The sequence below is a fragment of the Bufo bufo genome, chromosome 4, assembly GCF_905171765.1.
Source record: "Bufo bufo chromosome 4, aBufBuf1.1, whole genome shotgun sequence".
NCBI classification, from domain to species: domain Eukaryota; kingdom Metazoa; phylum Chordata; class Amphibia; order Anura; family Bufonidae; genus Bufo; species Bufo bufo.
This window is the reverse complement of record NC_053392.1, coordinates 295,285,013-295,305,076: the sequence shown is the minus strand read 5'-3', so window position 1 is coordinate 295,305,076 and position 20,064 is coordinate 295,285,013. Positions and strand designations below refer to the sequence as shown.

The following is a 20,064-nucleotide window of genomic DNA, read 5'->3' as shown; positions in this document are numbered from 1 at the left end:
AGTGAGGCCCTATTAACAGCCGCAAGTCAGCCCAATATCCTGCGTCTATTTTCCGGTGCCTAACCCTAGGAACTATGGAAGGGGAAGAGGGATAAAACATACTTACCTAGTCCCGTGTACTCACCTTATCTTCCTCCTTTCACTTCACCCTCCCTAAGTGGGCCTATAAGGTCACCTTCTCCAGCAAGGTCACCTCCTCAGCAGCTGGCACCGGAGTGGCAGGAGTCTGGTATGGCGGGAGGGTCTTCTCTTTGGCGGACCTAGGTGACCCCTTGGCTGGCGGGATGCAGGGGAGTGAGGCTGCCCTGGTCCACCTTGTCTTCTGTGGGGGAGGCAGCAGTGCGGATGACCGGTACTGGCGCAACTCGACCCTGGGAGAACAGGGAGGCGAGGCGACCACTGTTGTCCCATCTGAAAAAGAAGGAAGAAAATAAACTAAAATAAAAATTCTTCAGGAGATCCCTGCAGAGCAGGGAGGTCTTGCCTCCTATTGACACTACAAAAAAACCTGAAGCTCTCTCTCCAGGTTGGAGGGGGTATAGCTGCCAGGGGAGGAGCTAACAGCTTTTACTAGTGTCAACGCCTCCTAGAGGACATAGCTATTCCCACGGTCTCTGTGTCCCCCAATGAATATGGGCGAGAAAACAAGTTTTCTTGGCTATGTCAATGGAAAAATAAAGCAAGATTTTTGAAATGCAAATATGAAAAAAAAAACTAAAAGTGAAGTGAGAAATGGGCCTTATTCACTCTTTGAGCTGTCCATTTTAAAACCAACATCATAAAGCATTATCTGGCTGATGTTGAATATGATAATTTAGTCACTTCTAGGTCAATGGATCATTTTACCATTTTTCTCTCTTGAACAGGTTCAGGCCAAAACTTTGAAAGGCAAGTCTGTGATAGGGGTTGCTGCTGGAAGGTTTCACACAGTACTGTGGACTAAAGATGGTGTTTATACCATGGGACTTAATGGTGGTCAATTAGGTACGTATTGTAGTGGGTGCATTTCTCTATATCCACTTTCATGAAATCCTTAAGACATTGTAATTGTTGTTTCTCCTTTAATTAGGGTATTTGCTTGATCCTAATGGAGAAAAGTATGTCACTTGTCCTCGCCAAGTGTCTGCTCTGCATCATAAAGACATCAGTATATCTCTTGTGTCTGCCAGTGATGGAGCTACTGTTTGTGCCACTGAACGTGGAGATATTTACCTCCTGACGGAGTACCAGTGCAAGAAACTTGCATCAAAGTAAGATGTAATATATTCTTTCATTCTCAGAACATTTCCATTGTTTCCATGTTGTGAAGAAATTAATAAAAAAAATTTTTTTTACTAACTCAGGCAACTGAACTTAAGGAAGATCCTTGTGTCTGGCGGATTTCTAGATTGCAAGGCAGATCTACAAAATCTTAAAGAAAATGGAGGCCAGCCTGTTCGATTCCTTTCTTTGGATCAAGCTGGAAGGGTATGTTTGCCTTGATACATGTCATAGATATTTATAATAATAAATTTAATGGGTTTCTGCAGGTAAAGTCTCCCGTCTAATCGGACATTAGAAGTAAAGAGACACCACTGCACTCAGGGTGGGACAGGTACTCACGCTCTGGTTCTGTTAATGTCAATAGGACCTGTGCATAATATTTGCTGGCAGTAGAACAGACCTATGTTTCACAAAGTTGCAGAAATTATTTTGCTTGCCCAGTAAATATAAATGTTAGGGCTTTAAACCACCGTATGGGCTAAATCGCAAAAATGTGTATGATCGTTAACTTTTTAATGCATTATCACGTACGTGTATAGGATGTGTGAGAGCTTGTATGGAGCAGGCTGCTGTGGAATAATACAGCAGGCAATGACTGGGAATGGCGATCGCACCAAACCACATCATTTAACCTCTCAGATGCCGCTTTAAAAATTAAAAAAAAAACACTGTCTGTGAGGTAAGACAGAGGGATGCGGCTCCATCCAATCATAGCCCCCACAGTGAAATCGGAGGGCTCTGATTGGTTACCATGACAGCCTGGGCCCTGCTGGAGGTTCCAAGGGCAGTCATAGTAATCTGCCTGCTGAACTATGCACGCGGCACAGCTCAGCAGGGAGTGCATCAGAATGCCGTTCACTACAGGCAATGCAGGGAGGCAGGGGAACTCCTCTACTGTATATACCAGGGATGCTCAACCTGCGGCCCTCCAGCTGGTGTAAAACTACAACTCCCACGATGCCCTTCTGTAGGATGATAGCTGTAGGCTGTCAGAGAATGATGGGAGTTGTAGTTTTGCAACAGCTGGAGGGCTGCAGGTTGAGCATGCCTGGTATATACCATGTGGAGTCCCCCTGAAATGGACGGAGTGACTGGTCGGAAAATCGCACCGCTGCTCCATTCATTTCTGTGAGATCGCCAGAGATAGCCAAGCGCTGTACTGAATTTACTTTCGTAGGTCTTTGTGGTTATACGTAAACTTAATGCCGCACTAACTATATTACAAATTGGTGTGTTCAAAGGTTTTTTGCTGGAAGTCGACCAACAGTTCTATGAAACCGTGCCGCTGGGTGTATGGACGCCAAGTGTTTGTGTCGGATTTTGCCTTAAATAAGAATGAAATGCTTTTTATTACTCATGATGGTGAAGGATTTAGTGGAAGGTGGATGCCTGAAAAGAAAATCTCTGCAGATAAAAAGGGTATTCTCTTTCATATCAATGTGATTTTTTTTTTTTTTTCGTTTTGTTTTGCTATGCATGTCTGTCTGTCCATCTAATCTATATACCAGTTGGATATTCTGATCATGATAAGCAGGATGACAATTAATGTGAAATTTTCAGTTTTCCTGCAGGTCTGTCATCCTACTACTGATTACTGAGAGCATGTTGATATTTCCAATAGAAATCCCTTATGCTTATACCCTTGGGTCTTGTTAAATCCTCCCTCCCTCGGTTGCTTCATCAGTATATTTCTTGTCAAGAATTGGAATGGACCCATTAGGCTAAAGTATTTAAAGAGTTATTTTGACCTTAAATATAGATAGGTCATCAATATCAGACTCCGTGGAAAAAATGGCCTTTCAGGGGTTAAAAAAATAATACCTTGTCCACTTGTACTTGCCAGGGCACTCGCTTCTGACAGGTTGCAGAAGGACCTGACACTCCCATTGTGGTGACATCATCATGCAGGGAGCACCAGGTCCTTCTGTCTTCAGTGAAGAGTGAGTATTTCCGTGTGTGCAAGTGAAAAGGATGCTGCACCTTATTACTACTGGGGGCAACTCTTGCAACATTATTACTGATAGTGTCCTTTTTCATGGCTTTTTTTTTTTTTTTTTACGTTCATGTGAATGTAGCCTAAGGGTTTGACATATGAATTACTAATCTGGAGTCCGTGGCAGGTGTTCTCTACCTGTATTATACTTGATGGGGCTTGATGACCGCTTTCCTTTAAAGAGGTTATCCCCAGTATAGATTGTCATTATCATATCAGTGGGGGGTCCAAGCCCTGGCATCTCCACTTATCAGCTGTTTCAGGGAGCCACTGTGCTCACCGGGTCTTTGGTGAGTGATGCAGGCTCCCGGCAGCTTTCTGTTAGTGTTAGGTACCCATCTACGGAAGCCACCTTGATCCCGGTAGATGGGCCCGACACACGTTTGATCAAAAATGTGCGCAAAGAGCTTCCGTTTTTTATGTATAGTAGGTATAATACCACTTTAATCCATAATAATCCCTAATCCTTAGTTCTATTGTTTACATATGTAATGTTGTGCTGCCATATGTTTTTGTTTGCTGTTTGCATGCTAGTTTTATGGATGTGCACCTGTTACTATGGATGTGCTAATGTAAATTTTCTTGCGGCAGCTTTTCACGGACAGCGCCGTACATCATATAACCGCTGTGCTTGGTATTGCAGTGCAGCCCCATTGACTTGAATGGGAATGAGCTGCATGTAGGCCACGTGACCGATGTACAGTGATGTCACTGGCCTAGGAAGAGGCTGCAGCCCTCAATGCCTCTTCTAGCAGCTGATCAGCGGGGGTCTCAGATGTCACACCCCCTTAAATGTGATACTGATGATTTGAATAAGTTATAAATATCTTTTCCCGGATAACCCCTTTAAGTCTTGGAAAGCCTTGTAAAGGGTATCCACTGCATACCTCTCTTGACCTCTGCTCCATGCAAACACTTTCTCACCATGAAGGAGAAAAAGGGCACTTTAGTGCTTGTGGTGGAGGTCTTGGTGCTGTTACACCAGTCATCCTGTGTATAGGGGATGCATTTTCTGATGCTGTGATGGTGGCTACTGGTTGTGTAAGTTTCCCCTTCTAATGCACTTCCAATAATTTGATGGTGAATACTTTCTTGCTCTCTCCTCAGAACACTCAATGCCTGATTCTTTGCACTCTGATACCCATGGTGTGTATGAAAGGATTTGTCTGCAGAAGCTATCTTTCGTCCACAGGGCGGTTAGTGTCGCAACAGATCCCAACGGATGTAACTTTGCAGTATTGCAGTCAGACCCCAAAACCAGGTAACTTTTTGTCATAGGCTTGATGTGAATTTTGTCTGATTTTGTTTGAAATCCAACGTCCATCCAAAATATGTAAACTTGCTACCATTGTAACTTCGAGGAAAGTGTGTAGGTAAACTGACTACTCTGTGCAGATTTCTTGTGTTTTGTTTTTTTCCTCTCTGCTTTTTAGATATTTTTTCATTAGCCATCTCATGAAACTATAATTTTTTACACTGTGCAGTATTCTAGAATGTAATAGTATTCTTCTGTTACATAGATGTGGAGTTCAGGCTTTGTGTTGTTAAGCCCTTTTGTGTAGAGTGAATACCACAGCCTCCTGATGTCACATACATGTCAATAAGGCCACATGGCAGTTTCATGGTTAGTGTATTGCGGCAGTATTTATAAGCCAAAACCAGAAGTGGTACTTACAGAGAAAGTGTAATGGGAAGATTTGTGCCTCTTCTGTGTTTTTGGACTTGCGTCTGGTCGTGGCTTACAAATACTAGTGCAAAATATTGAGCTTAGTGCTGCCATAAGAACGTGGCCTAAGGCCTCTTTCACACTTGCGTTGTCCGGATCCGGTGTGTACTCCACTTGCCGGAATTACACTCCGGATCCGGAAAAACGCAAGTGTACTGAAAGCATTTGAAGACGGAACCGTCTTCCAAATGCGTTCAGTGTTACTATGGCACCCAGGACGCTATTAAAGTCCTGGTTGCCATAGTAGTAGTGGGGAGCGGGGGAGCGGTATACTTACAGTCCGTGCGGGTCCCCGGGCGCTCCAGAATGACGTCAGAGCGCCCCATGCGCATGGATGACGTGATCCATGTGATCACATGATCCATGAGCTTGGGGCGCCCTGACGTCACTCTGGAGCGCCCGGGGAGCCGCACGGACGGTAAGTACACTGCTCCCCGCTCCCCACTACACTTTACCATGGCTGCCAGGACTTTAGCGTCCCGGCAGCCATGGTAACCACTCTGAAAAAGCTAAATGTCGGATGCGGCAATGCGCCGAAACGACGTTTAGCTTAAGGCCGGATCCGGATCAATGCCTTGCATGCTGCGGTATTTTCTCCGGCCAAAAAACGTTCCGTTCCGGAACTGAAGACATCCTGATGCATCCTGAACGGATTTCTCTCCATTCAGAATGCATTAGGATAATCCTGATCAGGATTCTTCCGGCATAGAGCCCCGACGACGGAACTCTATGCCGGAACACAACAACGCAGGTGTGAAAGAGCCCTAAGAGGTGTAAGACTCTTTCACACCTTGCATATGAAAAAACTTTCTTTTTTTTTCTGCACATTTTAGGGTACTTTCACACTTGCGGCAGAGTGATCTGGCAAGAAGGTCCGTCGCTGGAACTGCCTGCCGGATCAGGCAATCTGCATGCAAACGGACAGCATTTGTAGACTGATCCGGATGCGGATCCATCTCACAAATGCATTGCAAGAACGGATACGTCTGTCCGTTTGTCATATGGACAAACTGATCTGTTTCTATTTTTTTCACATTTTTAAAGGTCTGTGCATGCGGTATTTTTAATGCCGAATCTAGCACTAATACATTTTAATGTAAATCCGGCATTCCAGCAAGTGTTCCGGAATTTTAGACGGAGATAAAACCGTCTAAAATTCCGGAACACTTGCTAGAATGCCGGATTTACATTAAAATGTATTAGTGCTAGATTCGGCATTAAAAATACCGCAATGCAATGCCCTGTAAGCCTCTTACGTCATCCAGTGTACTGCCCGATATCCCGCCGGCGCATGCGCACTGTGATGACCATTGTGGGTAGCAGAATGATTCCATGCAGTGCGCATGCGCCGGCGGGATATCGGCCAGTACACTGGATGACGTAAGAGGCTTACAGGGCGGGCCAAGCAACAGGCTGGGGAGGGGTTATGTGAGAAGGCGGCAGAGCGGCCTGGGCACTTACAGCTCGAACGCCGCCCCTGGGCACTTGCGAGCCCTCATTTACATATGAATAAAGCTCTGTTTTTGCCCCTGGTGAACATCCAAACAAAAAGACAAAGGTACCATTTGACTGATCTATAGTTATGCTATAGTGCTATGTAAGTGTCTATAAGGGCAAATTGTGGTGACAGACTCCCTTGAACTGAAGACATCCTGATGCATCCTGAATGGATTTCTCTCCATTCAGAATGCATGGGGATGAAAGCCCCTAGGACGGAACTCTGTGTCGAAAAAGAAAAACGCTAGTGTGAAAGTAGCCTAAGACGTAGCCTCATTGTGATTCTTATTTAGCTGTCTGATGTGTGGACGCTATGACTGCGTGTGATTTCATCCATGTGCTCTCGTATGTAACAGCACACGTGTCCAGTGCAAATCGAAAGAAATATTTACCACTGTTCAACAGTTGGGCCCAGCTCTGTGTGTGGGTTGAAATGTTGTTGTGTGATGAATACATATTTATTTTGCTTTGCTCTGGACATGTATGGTGTCTACAAGATTGGAAGTATTCATAAGGACCAGAGAGGGTCTTATCTGGTTACGCATGAATTCAAAACCAGTCCAAAGCCCATGCGTTTGTCCTGTTCCACCTCTTATACTACTCAGATTTCATCCACGTGGTCAGAATTGCTTCATACAATACACGGGTGCATGGGAGCCAAGAATGGTGGGGTTTGTCCTCTGCATGGCTGCATGGGCGGGAGGAATAACCCATCATGGCAGCGTCACAATGGGGATAAATGCTGTAAAGTCCCTTTAATCATAACTCTTTTGTCATATGTTTATTTTATTTTTTTGCCTGATAGCCTTTTTGAAATCCCAGTTGTGTCTGCATCCATTTTTGACGAAGATTTTGGGAAAATACTGAAGGAAGTAGATGAGATGGACTCCATCCATGATGTGACGTTTTTACTAGGTTCCCAGGCTTTCCCAGCACATAGGTGCATTCTGGCCATGAACTGTGACTTCTTCAGAAAGCTGTTTTTATCTGCCGGCAGCAACCAAGCTGTCCTCCCAGATATTTACCAAAATGGGGAGGATTCGTCAGGATGTGACCTGTTTGTCATTGAAAAAGTATCTCCTGTTCTGTTCTCCTACATCTTGCAATTTGTCTACACCGACACGTGTGATATGTTAGTCCCTGGTCATAAGCCAAGATGCATTCAAAAAGAAAAATTTGATGAAAATCAAGACGCCATCATTACACATTTTCAGAAGATAAGTTTTCATGAAGATGTTAAAGGTAGATCTGCCTATGAGGTCTATAGGAACAACCAGATCTGTGCAGACAATGAAAAGAAAAAGGGCAAGATAAAGCCGTCCAAGAAAAGTAAATGTGTGAGCGAAGAAAATAGCCCTGTAAAAATGCTTCAAAATCTGGCCAAGAAATTTGGTCTGAGTAGTCTGAGTTCAAGGTATGTTAAGTTCTCTTTTGCCATTTCTAAATACAAGCGGCAATTTATCAAAATGGGTGTAAAGGAAAACTAGCTTGGTTACCCATAGCAACCAATAAAATTCCACCTTTCATTTTCCAAAGGAGCTCTGAAAAACGAAAGGTGGAATCTGATTGGCTGCTATGGGCAACTAACCCAGTTTTCCCTTGCATTAGTTTTGATAAATGTCTTTCACAGTGTACAAAATGTGTGTGACTACCACTATCATTAGAACCTTGGGCCTCATTCAGATGACCATCAGTGGCCTAAGGCAGGTTTCACACTTGTGTTTATGTCTCCGGCAGGCTATTCCGGCAGAGGAGTAGCCTGCCAAAGACATCTAGATCCGGCACTGCTGGATGCTACCTGACACCCGCTGGCCCTATTCACTACTATGGAGACCGGCGGAGATCCCGCCGCAATCTGGCAAACATGCTGAGAAGCGGACAGACGAAAACTGCTGCACACAGCGGTATTTGTCCAGCCCCTTCTAAGCGTATTTGCTTGGTTGTTGTCCCCGTTATAGTGAATGGGGACAGATAGTGATGCGGTTGCTTTCGGCAATGCCGGAATGCAGAGAGATCAGTCAGGCTGTTGCCTGCCGGATCTCTTTAGCGCAAGTGTGAAATAGTTCTAACACTACTAATCCCAAGTGAAACAGACACGAGTTGCTGAAATTTTAGTGTTTGCCTAAAAGCCATAAGACTCCCCCCCCCCCCCCCCCCCCTTCCCCCCATGATTTAAATGCTCCATTAATGGGGTTCTCCAGGAATTAAGAAAAGGAAAATACTTAAATATGACTTTATTATAAATATATTTCGAAATACCTTTCATTATTATAATGGTTTATTTTGTCTGGGGAGCAATCATTAGGAAAAATAAAATGGCCGCCATCCTATTCGTACACACAAAACCTGTCCTAATCACACAGGAGGACGTTACTTCACAACACTGAGCTAAAGAGTTGCCTCGTCCTCCTCTCTGCTCTAGTTGTCAGGGATTATGATCCTGAATACAGATAAGATTTCAACGGAATCTCTGTAGGAAAAGAGTTCATGAGGAGATATGAAGAACAGAGAGGAGGTGGGGATGTGATAATGAGCATCCCCATTACAGTCTCCATTACTAGAGCCCCACATTACCACAGTCTGTCCTGTCCATACTCTCTGCACTTCATGTCTCCTCATGAACTGCATTCCTACAGAGATTCAGCTGAAGATCTTATTAAACTATATTCAGACCCATAATCCCTGACAAGCAGAGCAGAAAGGAGGATGAGGCAGCTCTTTAGCTGTGTCCTGAAGTAACTTGTCCTGCTGTGGGATTAGGACAGGTTTTGTGTGTACTAATAGGACCGCAGACATTTTATTTCTCCTAATGATTGCTCCCTAGACAAAGCGAGCCATTATAACTAGTGTTGAGCGAACTTGTTTTTTAAGTTCTGCGTCCAAAGTTTGGGTTATCGAAGAATCCCGTTATGGATTCCAAATTCCGTTATGGCCCGTGGTAGCGGAATCCATAACGGGATTCTACGATAACCCGAACTTTGGACACAGAACTTAAAAAACAAGTTCGCTCAACACTAATTATAACTAATGAAAGGTATTTTGGAATATATTTATTATAAAGTAATATTTCAGTATTTTCATTTTCTTAATTCCTGGAGAACCCCTTTTAGGCTGGTTTACGTGAACAGAGGTCTAGATCTTGTTGACTTAATATGGATTCTTAGAGAGACTCATGTCAGCTTAATTTCATGATCGGTCCATTGAATTTAATTTTCCAATGAAATCATTCCATGGTAAAACAGAGCAAGATCAATGTGAGCTGAAGGAGCATCACCACTGTTAAAGGGGTATTCCCACCAACTGTGCAGGTGAAATTGAGCTTAGGTGCCCATTTTTCTCAGCATTGTTTGGGTCAGATTGAATTCTGTCCAGTCATTGGACAACCCTTTTAATGCCTGATGTTGAATTCATATACTGTATTTAAAAATTTCAATATGTAATGTGAATATACTGTGTGTGTGTGTCAACATTGTCCAATTTGATGAAGCAGAACCATTTTTCTATAATTTCATCTTTTAATGGTGCCAATTTAAGATTTAATACTTTGGCTCCTGCTGGGCAAGACCAGGTTGATTTTTAAAAAAAAAATTTAATTTTTTTTTTTCCCCTTTGAGATCATTTCATGTGAAGACTACCTGCCAGTCCTTTAACATATTGAGTCAGAGGTCTGAGTTTTCTATGACCATCAGAGATGGTGGCTTATATGGTTTTCATTCTGGCTTTCCCCTTTTAACTGTATTTTTATATTCCCTTGTGTTGAAGACTGGATGGAGTCAGATATGAAAATGGAACAATTAATGTTGTTCACAAGAAGACTGGAAACGGGACAAGGCTCAACCTGAACAAATGGTATGTACCACGATATCATATGGTGTTTGTTCTACCATAACATGTATAACAGATGTGGCCATTCATGATGCAAAGTAGTGAATAAAAAATCTTGATACATGCAATTATAATTTTTTCAACAGCTTTCACAATGGCGTGGACAATATTATTGGGTCTCTTTACAGGAAAAAAAAAAATGTTTTGTAATGATACTCCAATTAGCCAGTCTCCTCTTAATGACAATTTTTTTTATTATTGCATTTTACTCATTTTGGCCAAAAAAAAATGGTCTTTATTAAAAATATATTGAGCCATTCCGTCACAAAGGGTTAACATTTTTTTTTTTAGCTGTGTGAATCATACTTTTTACTTTCACTTTGTTCAGAAACATTTAAAGGGTACCTGTCACCTGGATTTTGGGTATAGAGCTGGGGACATGGGCTGCTAGATCGCCGCTAGCACGTCCGCGATATCCATTCCCCATAGCTCTCAATTTTATATATAGTAATTTTATATAGAGTATGCGCAAGATGACAACGAAAAAAACACTTAGTCAACCATCATGGTGTGTTTTTTTCGTTGTCATCTTGCGCATACTCTCGCTATTATATATGAGGACAATACACTATATTGCTTTGTTGATGCGGTTTAGTGGCTGCGCTTTTTTCCATTTGAAAGTTTCTGTACATCTTTCAAAATGGCCGACAAAGCGTTTCCAGACTAGCGCGCATGCTCCGGCTACGTCATTTGAGGAAGCCACATCATGATCTTTATGCGACTTGGCGCTTGCGCACTGTTTCCATCTGAACGCCGGACGTGGCGGTATACGACATGTGTGGCACGGATAATGGCACCGGGTATGTCATCGCTCCCCCCTCCCTTTGGCAGCATTATTTCTTCTCGTCCCTCCCACTATTTGTGCACCTGGTATTTATTGATTGATTAATACACTTTTATGCTATAATGCACTTTTATGCTATAATACATTCACTTTACAATGTATTTTGTACACATTAGTGATGTATTTTTGTATATTACACTGCTATACATACATTCCGATTTTTTATATATGCACTATTTGCACTTTATTGTATATGTTTGCTAATTGATTATATTGTGATGTCATAGGGGTTGGACTATATATACCCCACTTTGCGCTGCTACATCCCTGGACCTAGCACCCTCCTTGTGTTTTTCCAGTGCCGACATTATTTTCATACATACATATATATATATATATATATATATATATATATATATATATATATATATAATATTAGAGAGAGTAAGGAGCTGTTACTACTGTTTCCGGAGCCCAGCACCGCTCCGAATCTCCTCCTTGCTCCCTGACGTCACAAAGCTAGAGCACCGTAATATCGTGATGCGCGATCTAGCGCATGCGCAGTGTCGGCATGGTGTTCCTTCTCTGTACTGGCATCAGCCTTAGGCCTCATAGATCATACGAGTGTATCACTGTACAGCAGCGGCGGCATGAAGCACACGGCGTCATAGCAACCAATGACGCCGTGCGCTCCTGCTGTCAGCAGGAATCCCGGCCGGGCTACCACAGACCGCTCTCGGCCGTGGAACACGGCCGTGTGCATGAGGCCTTATGGAACAAACTGCGTATGCGCTAGCTCGCGCATCGCAAGATTACTGCGCTCTAGCTTTGTGACGTAGGGGAGCAAGGAGGAGATTCGGAGGATGTGGGCGGTTCTGGACTCCTTCACAGTGGGCGTGGCTGGGCTCAGAGTCAGAGAACGCTGGACTCATCTCTGAAGCATGGAGGAGACTGGACTCATCTAAGGTTAATTTGTGTGTGTGTGTAATATATAATATAATATATATATATATATATATATATATATATATATATACACAGTACAGACCAAAAGTTTGGACACACCTTCTCAAAGAGTTTTCTTTATTTTCATGACTATGAAAATTGTAGATTCACACTGAAGGCATCAAAACTATGAAATAACACATGTGGAATTATATACATAACAAACAAGTGTGAAACAACTGAAAATATGTCATATTCTAGGTTCTTCAAAGTAGCCACCTTTTGCTTTGATTACTGCTTTGCACACTCTTGGCATTCTCTTGATGAGCTTCAAGAGGTAGTCCCCTGAAATAGTTTTCACTTCACAGGTGTGCCCTGTCAGGTTTAATAAGTGGGATTTCTTGCCTTATAAATGGGGTTGGGACCATCAGTGGCGTTGAGGAGAAGTCAGGTGGATACATAGCTGATAGTCCTACTGAATAGACTGTTAGAATTTGTATTATGGCAAGAAAAAAGCAGCTAAGTAAAGAAAAACGAGTGGCCATCATTACTTTAGGAAATTAAGGTCAGTCAGTCAGCCGAAAAATTGGGAAAACTTTGAAAGTAAGGGCTATTTGACCATGAAGAAGATGGGGTGCTGCGCCAGATGACCTGGCCTCCACAGTCACCAGACCTGAACCCAATCGAGATGGTTTGGGGTGAGCTGGACCGCGGAGTGAAGGCAAAAGGGCCAACAAGTGCTAAGCATCTCTGGGAACTCCTTCAAGACTGTTGGAAGACCATTTCAGGGGACTACCTCTTGAAGCTCATCAAGAGAATGCTAAGAGTGTGCAAAGCAGTAATCAAAGCAAAGGGTGGCTACTTTGAAGAACCTAGAATATGACATATTTTCAGTTGTTTCACACTTGTTTGTTGTGTATATAATTCCACATGTGTTAATTCATAGTTTTGATGCCTTCATAGTTATGAAAATAAAGAAAACTCTTTGAATGAGAAGGTGTGTCCAAACTTTTGGTCTGTACTGTATATATATCAGGTTTTTTGACACAATGAAAGCACAGAGAGCTATGGGGACTGGATATTACGGATGTGCTAGTGGCGATCTAGCAGCCCATGTCCTCAGCTCTATACCCAAAATCCAGGTGTCAGGTTCCCTTTAAGCACTGCTACATTCAGTGTAGTGGCACTATAGCAAGGGAAGACAACAAACACAATATTGCAAAACCCTCTTATTCTTCAAAAACACTTCTTACAAACCCTGGTGTTTTTGAATACATCCTAATAGAATATTTTATGAACAGTACAGCTAGTGTCTGTCTGTATACATTATTTTGTGATATGTATAGAAATATACCCTGGAGAAGACTATGGGACTGGATATTGCGGATTGCGGATGTGCTAGCGGCCATCTAGCAGCCCATGACCTTAGCTCTATACCCAAAATCCAGGTGACAGGTTCTCTTTAAGCCACATTCTCATCAGTAAATTAACCACTTCACATCCACCTATAGCATATAAACATCCTATGGGTGGATGTTTATCTCTGAATGGACGTTCTGGAACATCCATTCAGAGATGGCGGCTGCACGCTAATCATGCAGCTGCTTGAGCGGGGAGCCTGCTGTCAGTGACAGCAGGGCAACCCAGAGAGAGGGCAGCAGGGACAGTTCCCAGGTGTCTCTGCCTTCTAGATCGCAGCACTCAACGAGCGCTGTGTATACAGATCAGTCTGTCCCGGCCCAGTGGTCATGTGACCGCCGGGGCCGGGAGAGTGCAGGAGCTGTCGGGTCTTTCACAGACCTCGATCAGCCCTGCACTGAGGCTGTATTTCCCCTGTAACTGGGGCTACTGTCAGCCCCAGTTACAGGAGAAATCAATAGTGGGGAAATTTTTTTTTAAGTTAAATGTCCCCCCAAATAAAGTGTTTTATAAAAAAAAAGTTTCACATGTAAAAAAAAAAAAGATATAAAAATATTACCCAATTAAGTAATAAAAATAAATTAAAATTAAAATAGAAAAAAATTAATAAAATAGACATATATTTGTTAACGACCAGCTCTGTAAATATATCACATGATCCACCCTGTCCGATAAATACCATAAAAAAATAAAAACTGTGTCAAAAAAGCCATTTTTGTCACCTTCCATCACAAAAAGTGCAACTCCAAGCGATCAAAAAGGCGTGTGCCCCCCAAAATAGTACCAAACTGTCACCTAATCCCGCAAAAAATGAGACTTTACCTAAGAAAATCGGTCAAAAAATAAAAAAAACTATGACTCGGGCAATGGAGACACTAAAATATGTTGTTTTATTTGCTTCAAAACTGCTATTGTTGTGTTAAAGTGAAATAAATAAATATACGGTATCGCCGGATCCGTAACAACCAGCTCTATAAAAATATCACATGACCTAACCCCTCAGATGAACACCGTAAAAAAATAAAATAAAAACAGTGCCAAAAAAGCCATTTTTTGTCACCTAACATTACATAAAGTGATCAGAGAGATCAAAAAGTCGTATGTCCCCCAAAATAGTACCAATCAAACAGTCACCTCATCCTGCAAAAAATGAGACCCTAACTAAAAATCTAAAAATAAAAAATATAATAAAAAAGCTATGGCTCTCAGACTATGGAGACACTAAAACATCATTTTTTGGTTTCACAAATGCTATTATTGTGTAAAACTTGAATAAATAAGAAAAAGTATACATATTAGGTATTGCCACGTCTGTAACGATCTGACCTAACCCCTCAGGGGAACGCTGTAAAAATAAATAAAAACAACCAATTTTTTGTCAACTTGCCCCATGAAGTGTAATAATAAATGATCAAAAAATCATGTACCCAAAAATGGTACCAATAAAAGCGTCAACTCTTCCTGCAAAAAACGAGCCCCTGCACAAGACTATCGGCAGAAAAATAAAAAAAATATGGTGTTCAAAAACATAATTTTTTTTTGAAAAAAATGCTTTATTATGTAAAACTGAAACAAACAAACAAACAAACAAACAAAGTAGACATATTTGCTATCATTGCGTCCGTAACAACCTGCTCTATAAAAATAGCACATGATCTTCCCTGTCAGATGAATGTTGTAAAAAATAAAAACTGTGCAAAATCATATGTACCTCAAAATAGTACCAATAAAACTAGCACCTTATCCTCTAATTTACAAAATAGGGTCACTTTTTTGGAGTTTCTACTGTAAGGGTGCATCAGGGGGGCTTCAAATTGGACATGGCATCTAAAAACCAGTTCAGCAAAATCTGCCTTCCAAAAACCATGTGGCGCTCCTTTCCTTCTGCTCCCTGCTGTGTGCCTTTACATCAGTTTATGACCACATGTGAGGTGTTTCTGTAAACCGCAGAATCAGAGTAATAAATATTGAGTTTTGTTTTTTTGTTCTTTTTATGTTCCTAACGAAGCAAATGTAACAGCTTTCCAATTAACTCACTTTATCTCCAGTGGCTGGTTTCTCAGATTTCACTGAGGGTCACATGACCTGTGATGTCAGCTTCTCTCCCTGCTCTGATAAAGGTCGTTTACAAGCCTGTAAATGAGACGTCACTGTGCTGGCCACGCCCCCCCTTTACTGCCTTCTGCTCTCTCTCCTAAGATTCTTAACCCCTTCAGCTGCACATACTGGCTAGCTGCAGCAGTGACAATTTTGGGCACAGGATCTGACAGACTAGAGAGAGCATTGCACAAGAAGGTAGGGGGAAGATCCTGTGTGTATTTGCAGTGTCATTATACAAGTGGGACTTGTAGTTCTACACTGACAAGTTGCTGTTGATTCTCCCAGCACTTAGGGCAGCTCCCTTAGCAGTGTCATTATACAGATGGGACTTGTAGTCCTACACATACAACATGCTGCTGAGTCTCCCAGCAGGCAGACATGTCACTCAGGGCAGCTCTTGTATCCACTACCTTAGCAGTGTCATTATATAGCTGGGACTTGTAGTCCTACACATACAACATGCTGCAGAGTCTCCCAGCAGGCAGACATGTCACTCAGGGCAGCTCTTGTATTCACTCCCTTAGCAGTGTCATTATACAGCTGGGACTTGTAGTCCTACACATACAAGATGCTGCTCAGTCTCCCAGCAGGCAGACATGTCACTCGGGGCAGCTCTTGTTTAAGAACCTCCTCCCCTTTTACCTAGTCAGTCGTTGTTTCCTGTCCGACGGAAGACGTGGAAGCCGCTCCTGTAGCAGGAGTAACTTTTCTTCCGCCCAGCCTCACCTCGATCCTGGGGTTCTCCCCACTTCATGTGGGAGGACTGGAGCAGGGAACGGGCCCGCGGGGACGCATTGCCTCCCTTCCTGTTCCTTGGAGTAAGTCCTGGTTGCAGGCATCCCCGGGCGCATGTGCGGTAGTTGCCAGAACTATCGCGGGGTCCGGCGTGTGACGTCAGCGGGTGAGATTCTCCTTGGGCAAGAGAATCTCGCGAGAAGGCGGAGCTCCAGCGGCGCGGATTTTAAAAAGATTTCCTCAAACACAGCGTCCTCGTGCTATGAGGACGATGCAAAGCCCTGGAGATATGGACACCGCCAGAAAACCCGTGGATCCTTCAGCCTCTGCCCTCAGCCCGGTAAGCCTCCTCCCAGAGGAGAGATATGCTTAATAGCGTGTGTTTCTGTTCTTACCTAGAGAGTATGTACACACTTGGTGCTTGCTGCTTCCACCACCGGTGAAGGGTCTGGCCTCTTAAATGATTTCTAAAGCCACTGGTCTCTAAGTATGCCCCATTCTTTTGTGTAATTGATCTTAGGCCAGAGAGACCGCGACCCTGAAGCCGCCTGGTGGAGATTTGGCACGGAAAAAATGTGGCATTTGTCGCAAAGCACTCTCCTCCAAGTCAAAAAAACCTCTGTGCCCCAAGTGCACAGAAAAAATTGTCTCAGAGGAATCCCCTTCCCTGCTCGAGTCCATGAGGTCAATAATTAAGGAAGAAGTGAATGCGGCAGTAGACCTAAGAATGCCGTCATCCCCAAGACCATCCACCTCTCAAAGATCCCTAGCCTCTGACGCCGGGTTTGAATGGGATGAAGGGGAAGTCTTTTCTGAGGTAGTCTCCTCCTCTGAAGACGACTCAGGTAAACCCCTCTTTCTGCCGGAAGAGACAGATGGATTCTTAAAAATCATCCGAGCAACTATGAACATCGAGGAGGTGAAGGAGGCTCACTCTGTACAAGACCGGATGTACCAGGGGTTAGGGGAAAGGAAGAAAAGAACCTTCCCCATTCACAATAATGTCAAGTCCCTTATTGCTAGGGAATGGAAAGATCCAGAAAAAAGGGTGGCTATATCGGGTGCCTTTAAACGCAAATACCCCTTTGATGATGCTGATTCTAACCTGTGGGAAAAAAACCCAAAGGTAGATGCACCAGTAGCCCGGATCTCTAAAAGAACCTCGCTACCCTTTGAGGATACTGGCCTCCTCAGACCCCATGGACAAAAAGTGTGAGAGCCTCCTAAAGAAATCATGGGAGACTAACACAGCTATGCTGCGACCAAGTACAGCTTCCACCTGTACTGCAAGAACACTCTCAGTCTGGCTGAACCAGCTAGAGGATCATCTGGCGGCGGGTACCCCGCGGGAAGAAATCCTAGCTTCCCTACCAGCCCTAAAGAAGGCGTCTAATTTTCTTGCCGATGCATCTGCAGACTTGGTAAAGCTTTCTGCCCGGTCAGCGGCCTTATCGAATGCCACAAGAAGAGCTGTCTGGCTCCGCACCTGGTCAGGGGACGCGAGCTCAAAGAATCGCCTATGCTCCATCCCATGTGAAGGCGATAGACTATTTGGGTCCACCTTGGATGATATTCTGGATCAGGCGGCAGACAGGAAGAAGGGCTTCCCTATAGAGAACCGCTATTTCCATCAGAGGCGTTCCTTTTGGAATCAAAGAAAGCCCAAAGGAGATCCTAAGAAAAAAGAGGGTTCAAAGAGGTGGCAGCCCTCCAGAGGTAGGGGTAGAGGGTTTCTCTTTAACCCCGAGAATGCTTCATCCTCAAAACAATGAAGCTATACATCAAGTGGGGGGCAGACTAATCTACTTTGCTGCCGTCTGGGAAAATATAGGAGCATCTCCCTGGGTAGTGGACACCCTAAGTCATGGCCTAAAGTTAGAGTTTCTGTCAATACCCACAGATCATTTCATGATCAACAAAATCCTACCTCATCAAGAAAAACAATCCTGCCTAGAGTCAGAAATTACATCACTCATTCAGAAAGGAGTAATCTGTCAGGTTCCTGCGGAAGAACAGGGAAAAGGGTTTTACTCCCCTGTCTTCTTAATCCGAAAACCCAACAAGACCTATCGACTAATAATTAACTTAAAAGGTTTAAACAAGTTTATCATTTACAAACGCTTCAAGATGGAGTCAGTGAGATCCACCATAAATGTCCTGCCCCAAGACTACTTCATGGCAACCATGGACCTTCAGGGCGCCTATTACCACGTCCCGATTGCTGTGGCCCATCAAAAGTTTTTGAGAATCGCTATCTATATAAATAACCGGCTCTGTCATTTTCAGTTCATAGCCCTTCCCTTTGGGCTTTCCTCAGCCCTAAGGGTGTTTTCAAAAGTTATGTCTGATGTCGTCAAAGCCCTTCACCTAAGAGGCATCCAAATTATACCGTACCTGGACGACTTTCTGGTAGTTGCTCCCTGTGAAGAGACCCTTCTGTCGCACCTAGCAGATGTTCAGAAATTTTTTACCACCCTAGGGTGGATAATAAATTTCAAAAAGTCAGACTTAAATCCAGCACAAAGCAAAACCTTTTTAGGGGTAACATTAGATTCCCATCGATTAATGTCTTTTCTTCCACAGATCAAACAGATCGAGCTCCAGGAAAAAGTCTCGCTTTTCTGCAGCCAAAAATCCACAACGATAAGGAACCTCATGACCATTCTAGGTATCCTTACGTCCACGATCCAGTCAGTAAGGTGGGCCCAACACCACACAAGACCACTTCAGGCGTTCCTCCTATCTTCCTGGAATGGCACCTCCTCGGCCCTAGAAAAGCGAGTATTGATTCCGAAATCGGTAAAAACATCTCTTCTGTGGTGGAGAAACAGAAAACACCTTCAGACGGGTGTTTCCTGGAGACAAGGAGATCAAATGATCATAACCACAGACACCAGCAGCATCGGCTGGGGGGGTCACTCAGTCGGGAAAGTGGTCCAAGGCACTTGGGGAGCGGATCTACTACAAGCCTCCTCCAACTTAAAAGAACTCTCAGCGGTATACAAAGTCATAGTCGCTCTCTTTACGCCTACATCACCAAAAAGTATAAAAGTCTTCTCAGACAATACTACCGCGGTCGCCTATTTAAACAAACAGGGAGGAACCAGGAGTCGCTCCCTAGCAGCCGTAAGCGAAAAAATCTTCTCCTGGGCAGAGAGCAACCTGATTTCCCTTACAGCCTTACATGTCAGAGGAGAAGAAAATACTTTAGCCGACTTCCTCAGCCGTCAAACTCTGAAAGAGGGAGAGTGGTCCCTAAATCCGCAAATATTTCACCAATTGTGTCTCAAGTGGGGGACTCCAGAAATAGATCTGTTTGCGACAAAGTCCAACAAACAGACCAAACAGTTCTGTTCCCTCTCCCAAAAGGACCAGCCATTATGGATAGATGCCCTATCCCGACCATGGCCAAACTGCCTTCTCTATGCCTTTCCTCCCTTCAGCCTAATACCGAAGTCTCTGATAAAGGTACAGGAAGAGAAGGCCAAGGTAATCTTTATAGCCCCTCACTGGCCGAGAAGATCCTGGTTCCCCTTACTACTTCACCTTTCAGCAGGGGAATCCTGGGTCCTCCCATCCATTCCGAATCTCCTTCATCAAGGCCCAGTAGATCACCCAAGCGTCAAAAACTTGAACCTGAGGGCCTGGAGACTGAACGCAACACTTTAAGAAAAAAGGGACTCTCGGATTCAGTTATGTCTACTCTTATGCTCAGCC

The 20,064-nt window shown here is 43.6% G+C and overlaps 1 protein-coding gene across 1 annotated transcript in view; it reads left to right on the top strand.

Moving 5' to 3' along the window:
- Positions 1 to 20,064, top strand: part of IBTK (inhibitor of Bruton tyrosine kinase) — a 134,052-nt gene that overhangs the window by 26,405 nt on the left and 87,583 nt on the right. Inside the window, exons 7-13 of the mRNA XM_040428692.1 lie at positions 867 to 984; positions 1,070 to 1,250; positions 1,344 to 1,467; positions 2,505 to 2,682; positions 4,364 to 4,517; positions 7,285 to 7,893; positions 10,242 to 10,328. Of these exons, the coding sequence (XP_040284626.1) occupies positions 867 to 984; positions 1,070 to 1,250; positions 1,344 to 1,467; positions 2,505 to 2,682; positions 4,364 to 4,517; positions 7,285 to 7,893; positions 10,242 to 10,328 (1,451 nt within the window). The remainder of the gene's footprint in view (positions 1 to 866; positions 985 to 1,069; positions 1,251 to 1,343; positions 1,468 to 2,504; positions 2,683 to 4,363; positions 4,518 to 7,284; positions 7,894 to 10,241; positions 10,329 to 20,064) is intronic.